At 42.2% G+C, this 17,702-nt stretch overlaps 1 protein-coding gene across 3 annotated transcripts in view; it reads right to left on the bottom strand.

The window, feature by feature from the left end:
* Positions 1-1,410: 1,410 nt before the first annotated feature.
* rhobtb4 (Rho related BTB domain containing 4) overlaps positions 1,411-17,702 on the bottom strand; it is a 34,565-nt gene continuing 18,273 nt past the window's right edge. For 2 of the 3 annotated variants that reach the window (XM_030737170.1, XM_030737171.1), the window contains exons 3-12: positions 14,226-14,427; positions 13,839-13,942; positions 9,672-9,857; positions 8,484-9,303; positions 8,068-8,287; positions 6,975-7,093; positions 3,483-3,633; positions 3,106-3,194; positions 2,794-2,899; positions 2,123-2,301 (exon numbers count right to left, since the gene is read on the bottom strand). In XM_030737170.1, coding sequence (XP_030593030.1) covers positions 2,123-2,301; positions 2,794-2,899; positions 3,106-3,194; positions 3,483-3,633; positions 6,975-7,093; positions 8,068-8,287; positions 8,484-9,303; positions 9,672-9,857; positions 13,839-13,942; positions 14,226-14,417 — 2,166 coding nt within the window. In that variant the 5' untranslated portion in view covers positions 14,418-14,427. Of the gene's footprint in view, positions 2,302-2,793; positions 2,900-3,105; positions 3,195-3,482; positions 3,634-6,974; positions 7,094-8,067; positions 8,288-8,483; positions 9,304-9,671; positions 9,858-13,838; positions 13,943-14,225; positions 14,428-17,702 lie in introns of all 3 variants that reach the window. The other variant, XM_030737169.1, reaches the window with a different exon arrangement.

Genomic DNA, 17,702 nt, shown 5'->3' on the forward strand with positions numbered 1-17,702 from the left:
GGGTAAAGCTGAGGGGCGCAAACCCACAAATAGAACAACGTGCTAATAAAAACTCATCAACACATCTTTTTTTTTTTTTTTTTGCTTTTGTTTTTTTCCCACATTCAGTATGAAAGCCTGAAGAAATTAGCACCCTTAACAGGAAAATCAGATCTTCTCTCATATGCAGCAATATATTAAAATGTTTCTTGAAACAACAATCGCGACTCCAAATTCAATCTTAAGTAATGATAATTCCCCGATTAACAAGGAAGCAAAGCATATCTCATTGTTTTTTGAATCGAAAAACATCAAAAGGGTTCTAACTGCTGCGGGTCAAGTTAGAAATCCATGCGATCAAAAAAATCAGTGACCTATTATGACCTCTTACGGACTGTTATTAAAGGAATGAGAAACAATAAGGGTTAAAATGCTCCTATGTCAAAATTTGAGAACCATTGTTAAATTTCGACACGCTCTTTGCAGGTAAACACCAAGAACTACACAGATGCTTGATCTCTGAACATAAAAATCGCATGTGTCTGTGTCCGTCCGAACACTGTCTTACTGTGTCTTCAGCACCATTTTCAAATTGAGCGACAGAAACAGAAGGCAATGTCCAGCAGTGACGCTTTTCTCTTGACACCACAGATTGAAAACACCACCCCATACAAGGATTCAAATATTTGTCTGTACCGCCTTTTTCTCCTACAAATCACCTTCTCTTCTTTCTAACATCCCTTCTTTCTAAAAAAAAAAAAAAAAAGAAAGAAAGCAGAAATAAATTGAGGAAGAAGAATCATAGCTTTGGTATTAATAAATCAGGTGATTTATAGTTTTTATAAATGCACTAATAACACTGCAGGTGCTTAAGCTGTGTTTTTTTTTATCACTTTGCAAGGATTGAAGTTATACTGGCAATCTTTTTAAATTAGAGTGAAAAAGACACATAAAATCCATTAGTATGAAGGATAGTCAGGGCCCTGAGCAGTGCTGCCCCTAGTGGTGTAGGGGTGTAAAGGCAGGCTGGCTGAGGCGCTTCAATGTAACATAGTGGTTGTGGACGTTACAAGCTGAGTTGTTTAATACTGAATCCATCATTCCTCCATGGCAGAGGTATCAAGTAAGGCTGGCCCTCTTTACCCCCATCATTGCTATAGAGTCATCATTTGAGGGTCTTGAGCTTTTTGTGTTGTTTTTTTTTTTTTGCTAGCTTGGTGTGCACTAAAAAAGACTGGGATGTGCAGGGGTGGATGATGAACACCAAGAACCACATCGGGATCACTGAAGGCTATGATCAAATCCTCTTGACAGGAGCATTTTAACATACTAATTGTTTTAAGGTCCCCCCTTACCACCAAACCTTGGCTCTAGATTTACAATCACATCTTTGTAGTTGTGATGGCAATCATCAGCTTCCAGGAAGTAGTATGCTCCATTTCCCCTGATAAAAGTTTCCTAGAAGGCGCAAAACATATAAAAAAGCCCAGAAAACTTAAGTAATGTTGAAATAATAATTACATTGTCAGTGTCAATTCCTGGGAATAGAGTGCTGGTTTTTAGGGGGTGGAAAATGAGCATGGGTCTGTGTGTGTGCAAGCTAACAGTCTGTATAGAAGTGAAGGCAGAGGTAAGCTCCCCCACAAGAAGCTGCAGTGGTCAATGTGTAATAGTCATTAAGGTCAATGTGAAGGATGGAGACTGAGAGAAATAGAGAGCCCTTGCTCCCAGTCCAATCACTCAGACGGCTTAGACACTGTGAGTGCTGGTGAAGGGACAGAGCTCTTGTGGAGGGACAAAAGGGGCTGCACTGCAACGCCTTAGGCCATTTTCAAACAGGGCGTTTGGGAAGCACTCAACTTGGAAGCATCACTCAATCACAATACCGCACACATAGAATCACACATCCATGCACATACCCATCAGCTGAGTCCACACTTGTTACACAGGATACCAAAATGCATTTGTGTGGTCCCCCACACTTATAAAGAGGCACATACATTCCCCCAAACATGCTGACATCCAGGCATATTAGCTCTGAGGGTAATTTATCCAGTAATAGGGGGTTTGGGGGTGATTCTCCTCTATATGTGTGAAGAGGCATGATGAGGGGTTAACTTTCCAGGTGAGGGATGGAGATGCTTTAAGAGACATGTGGCGAGGAGGACGGGTGCCTCCAGAAACACCAGCCCCTTTTGGTGTGCTGCTTGCGCAAGATCTCTTCCTCACGTTCACGTTCCTTCTGGGAACGCAGGTAGCGATCCTCTTCCTTCAGGAACCACACAGGTGGCCAGCGCTGCTTCTCAAAATGCCTCTGGTTTTCTGCAGAGAGTAGAGCAAACGCTTATATGTGCAGAAAAGTTGTTTGTAAAAAAGCAGCATGTAAAAATGTTTTTTGTGTCATTTTATGATGACAACCCTTTTTGAATAAAATCCAAAAATGTGAACTCTAAAAAGAGGAGACAGATTTAAAGAGCCAAGGAAATGAGGAAATGATACAAGGCTTTCCTGCATTCAAATGAAATAATTTTTAAGTAAAAATGATTTCAATGGCAATATATCTGACTGAAGATATTTTCTAAGTACCCCGCATCAGTGATTTTCCAGACAAAAATATTTCAGCCCTCCCACTCCAACCAAATGTTTGCTATGATCAAGTCACACTATGCTGCAATCCACTAGCAGTGTGTTTCACCCAGAAAATGTACATTTTTGTTCAAAGTAGCACCGCAAAGCACAATAAGGAAGGTATTTGTTACTGAGAGAAAAGCTCTGCGTCTAAAAGAGTTTTGAGGGAGGTAGATTATCCTGTACCTGGAGACATGGCCTTCATATCTTTGGGAAACTTGCGGCAGATGCTGTTATAATTAGTACAGATGTGATGAAGACACCAAGCTGATAGCTGCTTTGCATTGTGGAACTGGAAAAGGAAAAGCAGAGAAGAAATGACAAGTTACAGATGTGGAAAAAAGAGTTAAGTCATACAAAAGAAAAAAAAAATGAGCAAATGAATCCAGGATCACTATAACTGAATATCTACTCCTACTTTAGCTAAACTGAAAGTAATTCAACTTATCACTGAATTATAAATCATTTGCTATTCACAAGACAGAGATAAGAACAGACCTGTGCAAGCTCAAGGTAAGCCAACACCTGTCCATCGATGTCAATTCCTTTCACTGCCAGTTGAAGAAGCTCATCCACAGCATGCTGTTCTGAAAATGCACAAAACACAAATAATCATGTTAGTATTTCCTGTCTGCATGCAACACTTTCACATGGATATCCTTCTTCCCTGTCATAAATTCTTAGCCTGTAAATCTGCAGTAGTCACAAACAAAAGGCTATCAATAACATGCTACTGAGTCACGGATAAGAGGAGGCTTGCGCAGAGATAAAACACCATCAATCGCATGTCCTGCCACATGAAGTCAGCACACGATGTTTAAATGAGTGGACATTCCATCCTGTAGCATTTCTACTACTGCAGACGACGTCCTTACCAGTGAGGGCGACAAGGCGTGGCAAACAGAGACGGTTGGCCAGAACGATTAGTTCCATGGGCTCCAAACCGGGACAAGGCGTCAGGAGACCACAGTACAGGAACTCCAGCACCCCTCGCATACAGGCTGTGCTGGTGTTAGGGATGGAGACCTGGAAAATTATCATAACAAGAGTAAACAGATAAAAATGTGACCTATGACATAAATGAAGAGAACGCATGGACTTGCATTGTAGACATTCACTTTCATTAGATATACGCTCACATGAGACGTCCCTATGTCAATAAATACCACAAAATAATATGTTGGCAAAATCCTATATGTGAACTGTAATGGGCAGTAGTGTGTAGGGTCTCGTGAAGACAGCAATACCAATGAAAGCAGCGCTGTAGGTATTTGGAGGCAAAGGGCAGAGGACATACTGTTCACACTCCCTTTGATCTTGGCTTAGATGAGGGCACTCTCTGGCTCTTGATGTAAGCAATATGGCTAAAGCAAAAGAAAACCCCCCTCCACACACACACATGCATCTCTACTATGTGGTGCACAGGGAGACACGAACTTAGCCTTAATGTGCAGATTGAGACACTGACACAGATGAGATAGACAGTGTCAGTGTTCTTCACAGAGATATACTACGCAGTGCATCTCATTTAGTCATATTGTGTTCTAATAATAAAACGATCTACAACTGCTCCCAAGAAGTTGGGCCACGCTACCTCATCACTTTCAGAAGTAAATAAAGCTATACAAGTGAAACAGCCCTTTTTTAAGGTCTTAATTACAGTCAGGCCGACACCAAATCCATGACCTACATTACAGTCTAAGCCTTGGAAGGCCAGCAGGAAGGTAACTGATTATGACAGTGATAACCTGACCTCTCCAGGAGCAGTCTGCCTCAGTCTACCCACTGAGGCGCTCTTCACCCTCCATTCCTATAGCCAATTAGGAGAATGTCAGCTTGGCGTGACCTCTCGTTATGATTAAAAAAAAAAGAAAAAAGACAGAACATAGGGCTATGGGTGGCCTCTCAGCTGGGGCCAGGAAGCATTAATAGGTGGACATAATCACAGCTGCAGAAAACGTATGAAGAAGACCTGTCAACTATACTCGGTGTTCTTTTGCTTTCAGTTAAAAATTTAGCAAAACTTGCAATTACTTGCAAAGCTGCAATGACTAAAAAAAATGCAAAGATATCTGGACATGAAAAATTTTCAACTCTATTTTTAAGAAAAGGCAGTTAGGAAAAACAGTGTGTAGCACAGTCATCGCTATAAATGTGGCACAAAAAGTGAGAAACTTGAGGTAATTTTTTTTTCCTCTTTTAAAGGGAGTATGACAGAAGCTCAACAGGCTCTCACACTTAAACTAGGCCTTTCTCAACATGTAATACTCCACCAGGACACACACTCCCAAGGTGAACACAAAACCACACCTAGTAAGTAATCCAGGGATGTACCATGACACGCTCAGCAGTCTATTCACAGAGCCAGCATACCACAAGAGCGGTCTTTTGACTCATGCCTTTTGATCAGTGCACAATAGAGAAAATTATAGTTAGGTCACCTGTGATCCATGAAGAAAAGAAAATACTTAATGCATGAAATATCTGTAGCAATATTATACTCGTGCTAATACCACAAAGAATGACGGGAATTATAACACAATAGTTTGTGAAACATAACTTAATGTTGTTCTGCACAAGATCAGAATAGCCCTGCTATCACACTGCAGCACGAACACTGAAATGTGTGAGCACAAAAATATAGAGAGGGAAGTGTGCCATGGGCATAAAAATAAAGAGGCACATCTCTAATCACATGCTGCTCCCTCAGTTATAGAGATAACTTATGCCCACTGTTAATATTCTTTAGGAGAAAGTGAATAAAAGTAGACCATCTGCTGTTTCGAGGTTGAGCAATTGTGTTATTGTTGTGTCATGCTCTAAAAGTTCTGCTTCTATTTAAAGACCAATTTGGGGTTTTTAGAAGTGTGGTTCGGTGTTCATGTCATATGGGGGGCCTTGCAGTAAATAAGATATAGCATGGTAATTTATGGTGATCCAGTAATATGGCAAATCTGAACATGCACAGCATACATTCAAAACACTTTTGCTCCTTCATCTCTCTGAAGAGGAAAGAAAAAACTTTCAAAGTCAGCAGGCAAAGCAGGAACTGAAGCAACTGGTAACAAAAAGGACTCACAAAATTAGAAGTTAAAAAAAAAAAAAAAACTGTTAAAAACTACGTGCATTTACAAGTGTAACTGAAAAACACAGCTGCTCATAAACATAAATGCTGACAGCGTCATTGTGCCGTCAGTCTTTGAGTCTTTGTCTCCAGACCACCTGCCCTCTACATGCTGCCAGCTTCATGCCATAAACAATGACACAATGCTCATCAACATGAACTGTTTAGCATAACCACAGACACCAGCAGCCCACCAGCAGCCAACACTGCGTCCCCTCGGTGATCCTGATATCCTGTTTTCACCACTGGCAACAATAGTTGCAACGGTTGTGTTAGGGCACCGACTCATGTGGCGTGTTCTGGAACAAAATCCAGGCCGTCCACGTGGTCAAATAAAACAACGCTTTTCTCGAACAGGCCTTCAGTTCTAGAAAACTTCCACAAATTCCAGGGGCCTGAGTCGAAGGTAACCTAAACCTGCTGACCTTGAAAGTAACCGTACCCTGTGGGATCTGGTTTTGCGACACTGTCCGAGGAGTATCAACTTAGAGACAGACTTTAACTTCCTCTGTGGTTATGTCTGACACATCCTGCACCCAGGAGGTTACTGAACCTCCTGAAGTTAAACCTCAGGTGATTGCATAAGCAGTCTGAAATACTAACCCCAAAATGGTGATTCTTCCAGGCTTACCAGAAGATTAGACAAGTTGGTCCTTATTCTGCTATGACAAGATTAAGCCGTCACAATGTTTTTAACCTACTGACACACTACTGATATGCTGCGGTGTGCCTCAAACCACATGGGTTCAAATAACAGGAAGTCAGACTCAACAAGTGCATGTGAACGTGCCTTTTTATGACTGCAAATTTGTATTTGTGTACACAGGCTATAGACAGAAACAGCTCTCTATATGATAAACAGTGAAAATCACTACATTTTAAGGCAAAGAATATTTTAATTTAATGCTTGTCTAAGTGTTAGGATAAGCCAAGCAGTACTGATGTTCAGGAAATTCATGTACATGGAAGTGTGGACATGTGAACTAATATGTAGGTCAATTTTCATGAGTCTCACTGAGTTTCAACCACATCTGCAAGTAAATAAAAGGTCTGTAGGCCAATCTGACAGTATGCAGGTTTCTGCAAAGTGTTTGTGAAACAAAAAAGTGGCATTAAACTTGGGCTTGCTAACCTAAGTTCGCTACTGTGAATTTACCGGGATTTAGGACACAGAAACTCAATCCCTTCTCAAAACTTAAAGGTAATTCCATCCTCGGCCTTTTCCCACTTTGTCTGAGCTCACCTCCTCAATGTAACTTTCCATGAAAGAGCCACGGAACATGGCCGCCATCCAGTCGCAGCTGGAGATAAGCAGGGGCTTGTGGCCGGGGAGGCAACCATCATCCAGTCGGAACACCACATCTAAAACCGGGGTGGAAAAGAGCGTTCATCTCGTGGTATGCCACAGAAGCCCAAGCTACAGAGGGGGAAAGACGGACAAGGCAGACGTCCAGACACGCACGCACACAGGCAGACAGGAGGCCAGACAGACACGCACAAAGACACAGGTAGACAGACAGAGAGATAAATTGACAGGAGGACAGAACAGCTTTTGACACAGAGTAAGGGAAGGAGAATAGATGCAGGAGTCACAGAGCAAATCCTGTGTATACAAGACCTTTGATAGAGGAAATGTTTTAGTGACATGAAACTAGAGTCGTTAGTCAATGGGGTTCTTAACATGCTACGTGATTTTATTTGTCTTTAATTTGACCCTTAATAATTATTAATGGGATTGTTTCTGTAATTTTCTGATTCAATCAAAACTCCACTCACAATAATAATGAACACAACACAGAAGGTATAGAAAGAAGTGAAACTGAAACAGTTTTTTTTTTTTTTTTTTGTCAGCAACGTCTGATGTCCGGCATTGGCTGCAAACACTGTGACAGCATGCATACACAACAGCTTTGGGAGGGAAGACAAGACCACACAAAGACAGGACACACATAAATTTGAACACAAAAAAAATCTGAAACAACAGTCATCAAAGCCCCTGGATGACTTTAAAAAACAAATGAACCGCAATATACAAAATGCATATTACATAGCAAGTATTTAATGGCAAATGCGCGACCAAATGTAACACAGAGTGTACATTTTCAGAGACTGAAAGAAAGTGAATTACCAAAAATCTTTCCCGTCTTTGTCACATGTTCTCCTCACCAACCTCTCATAACCCTCACTCACTCCTTTTCCCACTTAGACACATGCATACCCGAACACAGAGAGACACACAAGCACGTACTGATGCATATATGGAAAGCATCTACAGTACAATAACACCAGTGTTATTGAAAGTATTGAGGCAGTGAGTGGATGGCGTTGCGGTTTACCAGCAAATGTCCCCTTATTGAGACACTCCTTGATGCGGTTGGCTCTGCGGACATGGAAGGCCTTGGTGATCTCCTGGTTCATGAAGCTTTCTCTGTTCAAAACATTGGCCACCATCATTCGCAGGTCAAACACCTCAAGTAGCTCTGCGATGGTGGCGACCTGCATCAGATCGCCGCGGCCCTCATCCAGACTGCCTGTATACAGGTACTGAAGCACCGCCTAAAACCAGAGCAAATGAAGAGGTCAAATATATGCAGCTTTGGAAGCATGAAATCATTTTTTTTTTAACAATCAAAAACTTTTAGCCTGAAATAATGGAGCAGAATATTTTACAAATTCAGATCAGAATAATTTTTATTTTCTCTTCCAGTGTAAAAATATTTTTTTCTTACTAACATTGTTTTAATTTCATCACCTTGAATGGCTCCTCCTGTATAAGTGCATCCATGGCTACCACAGTCATGAGTCGGGGTCGTCCAGTCACGGGATCATCAACGTGCTCTAGACAAACACTCAAGAACCCCCTTCCCCATCCAGAAAGTGCTCGACCGGTCCCTAGTGCTCCCAGGGAGTACTGGGCTCGAGAAGGAAGTGCATTATCACTCTGGGAAGTCCTCAAAGAGCCCTGCTGGAGCAGCTGGGGTTGATTCAGGCCTCGCACTCCTCCATCAACCCCATCTTTATCAATGTCTAGGCTTTTAGTGCGTCCAGCTTGCTCCTTGGCTCCTCTCCTACTCTGCTCATCTTCCTCCCTGCTCTCTGATTTTTCGTTGCTCTCCTGTTCCTCCCCCCGTGGCCCACTACATGAGCCACCTAGATCAAGGGTGAAGAGGTCATAGAACTTGGAGCAGGATGTAGCCAGATAGACTTTGTGTGCAAAAACACGAGTAGTGCCGCCTTGCAGAAGGAAAAGAACGTCTGCACAGAGAGGCTGACAGAAAAGCGAGTCGGGGCCCTCACCATCTGTGAGAGGGGGGTCTGGGATGCCCACTATGGGGCGCGGTGGCCGAGGAGGCAGGAAGGGTGCCTGGAGAAGGGGCCTCTGGACCTTTTTCAGGTGAGACTTCCAGAATTGCAGATGTCGACGGGAGATAAGGGCAGCACGGATTGCATTGTCAAAAACATCTTTGACACCAAACTGGGCAACAATGCTGGTCTCATAGTAGGGAATACCAAGTTCTTTTGCCACCTCATGGCCTCTCTCTGGAGGAAGGATATCCGTAGGTTTGATGGGTCTGTGAGCCAGAAAGACATAAAAAAAACTTAATGATAACAGTGGACAGATTCCTGTAGCAGTGCAAAGATAAATGAAGTTGTATTAAACTCAGTGCTAGTTTTTAGAACAGTTACCATCATGCCATAGATGTCATCACTGCCAATAAGTTTCAAAACAGCAAAAAATTGACTCAAAACGCCTTTTTAATTTTTCTTTACAACAAAAGTTTATCAAAATTGTAACTCATCTACAGCGATTTAGTTACTGTTATGATGCTGCTGCTGATTAGCCAGGCAAACCCGACATGCCCTTCTCACTGAAGCCACACTGGTCAAAGTTCCTTCTAAACACATCTGTTCATGTCTGATAAAAAAAAATGCAACTCACTTGGCTAGTGGTCGTCGTGCACGGTTAACAGCATCCAGGTCGGCATAGCGCAGATCCAGCTGGCAGCCAACCAGGATGATGGGCGTCCGGGGACAGAAGTGCTTGATCTCCGGGAACCACATGGTGCGGACATGGCGCAGGGAATTGGGATTAGCCAAAGAGAAGCAAAGCACCACTACATCAGACCTAAAAGGGTGGAAAAGAAAAGAAAAAAATCTCTGTTACATGTAGTGACAGAATATCAGCGATCTCTGAAAAGACAGAAAGAAAGGAGAGCTGGTTTGTTATATCATGAGCAGGAGATGTCAGTCACCCGGAGACATGTGCTCTTTGATGGTGTGAAGGGGACAGAAGGAAAAAGAGAAAAGAAAAGGCTCAGCGCTGATTCATTGAACATCCTGTCAGTTTATGTTTAAAACATGCGCGATGTGTGTATGGATGAAGCTTTTTGAGCTGCTGCGAGGCACTGTGGGAGCACGGGCAGTGCCAGTGAGAAAGCTACGAGGTGGGGTCAGAAGACATGTGTGTGTATGGGTGAGTCTGTGTGTCTATGACTCTGGGCCTCTGGGCTGGTGATTTGTGTGGCCTGCCTCTCGCTCTCTCTCTCTCTCTTACGTAAATCTCCATAAGCCCTTCAAGGCTACACAGACCACAAAGAGAAGTCTAAGAATAGATCAGAATACACACTCATACACACACACATACATGGAATTTCATTTTCTCAGCTGACGTGTTTGAGCAGGCAGACAGCAGCTCTTACAGTTGTTCTCCAGTGTTGAAATTTCTGTGACATGTTGGTGCAACGTTTCTCTTTCTAGGTAATGTTTGATTGAGCTTTGTGCCAGCGGGATGGATCATTCATTACCAGCGCAATGCTGACAAGGCATAAATGCTCAGTTCCTAAATGATCTACTCCTTACAACAACGCAACAACACAGGACTTTTGATCCCAGCAGTACAAGACTACTAGGACTTATGTAATTTGTGCGCTAGATTAAGCATCACTGATAACTCGAAGATAATTAAATATACATATGTTCCACATTTTGTCAGGCACACACTGTTCAGCAGACAATGAGAGGCAAGCCCATTAATGAACTCGAGAGGATCATTACATACCACTTAAACACATCTTGTTCCCTTTGGCAAAATACCTGTGATATAGAAAATGCGATCTGCTTAACAAGCATGCAAAGGCAGTACTGTAATAAATCACAATTTACTTTGGCTATTTGATTTGAATAAAACTTGAAAGGTTCTTGAAAATCTTATAACAGGAGCATCCTTGAAGAAGCTGCACAAACAGCTTAATTTGCAAGTAATGCGTAGAGGCAGCTAACCTGATGGCTCCTCTTCTTTAAAGGAAGGCGTGCCACACTAAACTAATTGCGACAGTTTTTTGCAGTGCAGACACGGGTTCCATAGTCCTCTTTACTTTCACTACATAATCTCGGAAAAGCAAGCATGTAATATACAATGCTGAAGTATTACATCACTGCTCTCACACACACACACACACACACACACGCACACACAGAAATTCCCATTAGCACTTAGTAAAAGGATCATTACCACGGCTTAGTCTATTTCAGGTCATGTTATGTTTCTTTCATTTAAATATTTAAATATTTTACTATATACTTTTACATACTTTTACTACATGGTCAACAGCACAGTCTAACTTTAAAACACAAGTGGCAGCATATAACTGTAAACTGTGAAGTCTCATCTGGTTTGTTTATAACAAGTTGCAATGTCTTCATTAATGCTGTGCAGTGGATCCTATTAACAATGAAAACATAATGTGGATTATGTAACCAAAATACTGAATAAGGAGCTACTCACTGGGATTAGAATATGAGAACAGATTGCGCTAGTCAGTGCATACTGGCTTGTGTTAATATACATGTGATAAAAAGTAACGTATGATAAACAAGTCGACCAGGGATTCCTATTTCATGTTTTCTTTTTGTGTATGTGGTGTATCCAAAACATACAGGTCATCACTTGTCATATAACAGCAGATAAATAAGTAGAGATACATATGTGTCATGTGAAGTATATTTTTTCCCCCTGGCTAAATGACCTCTAAATGGTTCAAGTAACAATATAAAACAGCCTTTTTAAATTATTTTCTGCTGAATAGAACAGCGGCAACCATTAGCTCAGACTGTTTAACTTGACCTATTTTAACTCCGTGACTGTTTTCCCAAACTGACTGTTTACTTTCTAGCAAACCACGTGACAGTCTGGGTGTACTCGGACAATGTGATGTTGTTGAGTTTTTATATCAACAAAAGGTAAGTGGTAGCAAAGTGTCAAGGGCATAAAGGAGCCTTCTGATGTAAGCTGAGTTAAGGTAATGAGCGAGAAGGGGGAGGCAAGGTGAATCAGAGGGGCCTGAGGACAGGAGGAGGAATAAAGCACGGCCCAGATGAATCGAATGGAAGAGAGGGAGGATGAGTGGGAGGGGAGGTTGATATCCTCGAGCTGGTGACACCGGGCACGGAAAAACAGCTGAGCTGGCTTTGTGTTTTTATCAGCTGACTGCTGGCTGACAAAGCATACAGGGCATGCAGATAGGCACGCACACGCACAGACGCACACACACACTAAAACATATACAAACAGATGCAGATGCAGATCAATGCAGATCTAATTTGTATTATAGTGGCAAAAAGAAGAACACAAGTGAACAAATGTACTACATGCAACCTCCAAATATCCACACATGCACAGTCTCACACTCAAACACACCTTGCACAGGGACAAGGTGACCTGTTACACAAACTGTATTCACTAACCTTCGGGAAAAGCATAGATTAGACTGTACAACATGATGGGCGTGTTGGACATGCTGATATTTGTCTTGGTGCATAATGTCTGATGACTATGTAATAGATTTATTGTATTATTTAGAAGTTAAATAATCAGAGGAAAATTGAGAGACACAAGGAAAGAAAACACATATAATTGGAGTTATACTTAAAAACTGGAGCATGGTAACAAATATCAGAATATTGCATCAAAAGACGAAGAAAATTAGTTTAATTGTATAAAATTGGGGATTGACTTGGTATTATGTCACATACGGGCATGATGCAGCCTTGAGGGCAGAAATGGTCCTTAGACTGCCTGAATCTGGCCCTCAACATCCTAAAAGTAAAACAACTCTCCAAAAAGATATTTAAAGGCAGCATTATATTAACGAAGCTCAACACTAATGACTGCACTGACTCTGTATTGCTATTTAATTTAACTCAGTTTTGTTTTGGGGGATTTGTTTTTTTTGGTTTTTTTTAAAGGACAGAACCATTTTTGGTTGATAAAAGGCCAATATTATAAAGCAACCTGAGAACATAATTTAGCACTGTGTTCCAATTCATTTGCACAGCGTGTAAGACTTAACTTCAGTGCCTACTGGATTTAAGTTAGCACGACCTCTGTTGTCCCTGTGTTATATATAGCATAGTACAATACAGTGTACAGTAGTACCCTTTAATGATGTGTGAAATGTTTCATTTCTTTTTTAATTTTTTCTTTTGATGTCATGTGGCCAACTTTGCTCAGTGTGAATCGAATTTCTCTGCTGGATTTTGCTTTGGCAATAAGTAAGTTTGCATTTCATGCCAATGAAGCAGCTTTGACAGAGGCATGGGAAATAAGAGGATAGAGCGATGATCCAATCACATCTGAGGGAGGAGGGATGTAACAGCTTGAGAGCAGAGTTCAACCAAAAAAGCATGGCAGCTGGATTACACAAAAAGCAACTTTTGGGCGAGGGAAAGTTACACGGACATTTTTATGTGGGTGTAATAGATTCGTTACATTCTCCTGAGCAGGCCAACAATGAATTTGGTGATATGCTAGCCCACGTAAACTGTGTTAATGCCTTACAAACTGCACGGCCAACACAAAGCAATTTCTTGGCTGCGCCAATTAAAATGTGAAACTAGAATGTGCTGCAGTATAACTGCTGTGACCTCACGGTCAGCCAACAATTGATGTTACTGGGTCAGTAACTACATTGGGACAAGCAGACTGCTTCAAACTATGTTTGTGTGTGTGTGTGTGTGTGTGTGTGTGTGTGTGTGTGTGTGTGTGTGTGTGTGTGTGTGTGTGTGTGTGTGTGTGTGTGTGTGTGCTTTACTAAGTGTGTCTGCTCACCTGCCATAGGCAAAACGTCTGTCTTTGTGATGATCCCCGAATGTGTCCCACAGCCTCAGGGACACACTGACTTCATCCACTACATCACGAGATCTCTCTAACACCTGCAACAAAGACAAATATCCCTGTAATCAGGTCAAGAGGTCTCAACGTCATTCTGAGGTTTTTGGAAGGATTATTTAATCACTCAGCTAAAGAAAAAACAATGCACAATGTCAAATGGCCTGCTTAACATTTAAGGTACTGATAATGCATTATTTCCTTTAATATACTGTATATCACTATTATAACCAGTGATTTAGTCTCTGTACAATGCCCAGAAGTGTACCCAAGTTTGTCTATGTGACTCTTTCCACACTGCGTTTGACTGCGTGTGCATGTACCCACCTCCTGGCATACACGGTACTGGTCGATGGCCCAGACGGTTGGCACGTGGGTGGCAAGCAGCTGATACTGTGTGAGGGTGGCATTGCAGGCCCGGGCACAGATTAGCCTGGTCTTGCCTACTGCATTATCCCCTACCACCACACATTTAATGGTTTCCACATTGGGCCGCTCATAGTCTGTGTCTATATCCATGGAGAGGGCCCTGGAGAACATGAGAGAGGAGGAAAGAAAAAACAAAAACAAAAACAAAAACAAAAACAGCAAGTGGTTAATTCAGCAGTTATGAAAACTAAAATGTAATTTGATAAAGAATAACAGGAAGAATGACACTGCATTTTGACACTGACATCAGGCACAGTAGCTGCTAACAGTCGCCCAGTCCGGCCTAGGGGAGCTTTGTTAAGGATCTAACCCCCCCCATAACTGTACTGCTCTGTGTATTCAGGCTTCTGCCAAACCCCTCAATAGAACACATGGTTCACAGGCAGAGCAAAATAAGGACCACAGAGCTATTTCTGTAACAGCACAGAGAGAAACAGAGCGAAAGGGGAGGGAGTGAATGGAGAGAGGAAGAAGAAAGAGACGTCCGTGGAGTTCACTGTTCTTTTCTCCCCTTGTCCATCTTACCCCCCGTCTGCTCTTCTTTTGAATCACTGGGAGCATCTTCACTTTAGAGAAAATATAACACAAGATGATGAAACATCCAAGTTGACAGTGCAAAAAAGTAAAAAAAAAAAAAAAAGGTATGCATCATCGTGCATCCTCTTTTGAAGATATTTTCCATAAATTTGCAAAAAGGGTTAAAAAAAAAAAACCCCAATGTGACTGCTGTATGACCACCTGTAACCTCTGTACTTAACCCTAGTGCAAAACGGAAGTACTGTTCAGCTCAGCTGACTTCCTCTTTTAAAACCAAACATCACTCTGAAAAGCTTACCAAAATCCCCTTTCCATAAACTGCTTACAAACATTTCTGACATGTCAACACACATGTTAATACCCATTTTAAAACATTCCTGGAGGAATCTGTGCTATTACAAAACCAACACCACCACCAGCCCACACCACAAACACAGTTAAACTCGTAGCCAGCTAATCAGTCCATCTGGGGTTGCAACTTATTCAAAACCCAAACCAAGGCCCCATAAATAGAGCATCTGAAACATTTATAAGGGCTCTGGCTTGTTATTCCAATGACGTGGATGCCAGTGCAACACTTCAGTCCAGCAGTGACAGACACCAGCAGCTAAAAATGGCATCTATTCATCAGACACATGAGCTACGTGTGCACCCTGCTATTCAGCCACGAACTGCTCTCCGCATGGCCAGATACCTTCACCCTATCTATATCACTACTGCTTTTTCTCCCTATGGACCCAAGACATTGATTTTCTTTGTCAACAACATCAAAAACATCTTCATGTTTCCCGATTTCCTGTCAAAAGGGGTCCCACTTATGTCAGCCAGGAAGTACAGAACACAGAGTCTTCCTTTAGTTACCCGAGCTGAAGAAATGTGTCTGTCACAGAGGCTGTTTCCTCAATGCTCCATATGGATCTATGACTTTCAGAGATAAAAATATCCTTTTCCCCTTGCCACCCTAGCTGCTGCACCTTCAGAGGCACGTACTACAGGTAGAGGGGAGAGATAGAAGAAGCAATAAAAAGATAGCACAACCTGGCAGTTACCTAACAGCTTTTCGCCTAATGGTGATGGCAGCAGTCTTCTTAGTGCTGTTTTTAGAAAACTAAACAAGGATCAAGGGCCAAGTGTGAATCCTGACTTACTACAAGTGGTTGTCAACAATATTTGCCAAAGGACATTTGAACTGAGAGTCAACAAAAATGGCACTGACAAACAGGGGGAGCGAGATGTGATGCACACATGGTTAAATCTCTCTGTTTCCAATGAAACAGTGCATAACCAAAAAGGAATGTCAAGACAGAACAAGCCAGGGAGGACATTATTAATATTAGCGAGAATGAGAGGTACTGTCAGCCTAGCATTAAAATCAGAAATTCATGCTACAGGGATCAAAAGGGCAAAACCAGCAATAACCAAGGCTTCTCCGGAGAACAAATCACAGCTTTCCTGCCGATGCTTTTCTCTGTCTAATGTGCAATACTATAAAAAGATAAATACAAGGGAGCTATCAGATTGCAGTTTAAAATCCTTTACTACTGGAACGCAGGACTATGGAAGTCAGTATGTGTATGCAGGACAGAGTACGCGCATGTGCGTGCAAGCACTGATATATAACCAGAAGGCAGTGTTGGTGGCGGCGTGGACAATTTCTCAGGGGGATCACGAGTACCTGAGTCCCAGATATCATCCTCCATCTGAGGATCTACACCAGGCCCCAAGCGAGTTCGGTCATGTGTTGGTTAACAAGCGTAACACAACTGTCTACTCATACACCACTGCGCTTGGCAGATATGCACCTGCTCACAGGTTTATATTTAAACCACATAAGTGCTCCTAGACTCCAACAATTATTTTTAATTGCATGACTGGAGGATGAGCAGAAAGTATGAAGTGCTATGGAATCAGGAGAACAGTGCAGCTCAGAGGAGCAGAACGAGTAGCCGTAGAGCTCAGGTTTCATTTTTAGCCGGTGACCTATAGTGAACTGTACACAGATGTCTAGACTTCATCTGCTGGCCAGTGTCATTTTCCATGCAGCCTAGTAAAAGTGTCTGCAAGGACAAAGAGGGTTTGCAATATAAAACAATGAGACAATGAGTCACTGTTTTAAAACATGTGTGCATGTTTTTCTGACACTTTTAAGGACATATTGATATGCGTAGGCAACAGCACATTGATAGAAACACTGTGACAGGAGCTCAAATGCCCACTCAACACATAAACACGACCCTTCCAGTTAATTCTGGAATGTCATGGATTTAGTCAGTGCGTGCAAGTGTGCGTGCGTATGACCTTAACGTTTTATTGGACGTAAGTCAAGGAGTAGTATTAATCAACTATATTCCCGGACCCCCCACCCCCACCCCCACTCCTCCTGTCACTCTGTTATGTAACACCTATAGCAATCCACTGGCAGCAAACGGTTATCCCAAAACCTCCACACACACCCCCATCTGCCTCTATGCAGTCTTCTTCCTTGGGGCTAGAGTTCACCCCGATGCCAGTGACGAAGCCGCCTGCCACTTTGCTCTCTTCAACCATCCATGCAAAAAAAAACTGACCCCAGTAACCACCCATTTAATGCATGGGTCAACACTTACACTCGCACAGAGCTATGGGGATTACACTATCACAGGCTTGGCCGCATACACAAAGTGCTCATGTGTAATTGTCTGCGGAAACTATTCATATGTGTGTGACCAGGAAAGCTTCCTAATTTTGTTTTAGACGAATATTTGTCAAAGGTCTGTGTTCATGAAAGAAAAATGCTTACGTGTGTGTGTGTGTGTGTGTGTGTGCGTGTGAGTGGAATTGTGTGTTTTGTGGGTGTTT

The sequence above is a fragment of the Archocentrus centrarchus genome, chromosome 9 (genome assembly GCF_007364275.1).
Source record: "Archocentrus centrarchus isolate MPI-CPG fArcCen1 chromosome 9, fArcCen1, whole genome shotgun sequence".
Classification (NCBI taxonomy): Eukaryota; Metazoa; Chordata; class Actinopteri; order Cichliformes; family Cichlidae; genus Archocentrus; species Archocentrus centrarchus.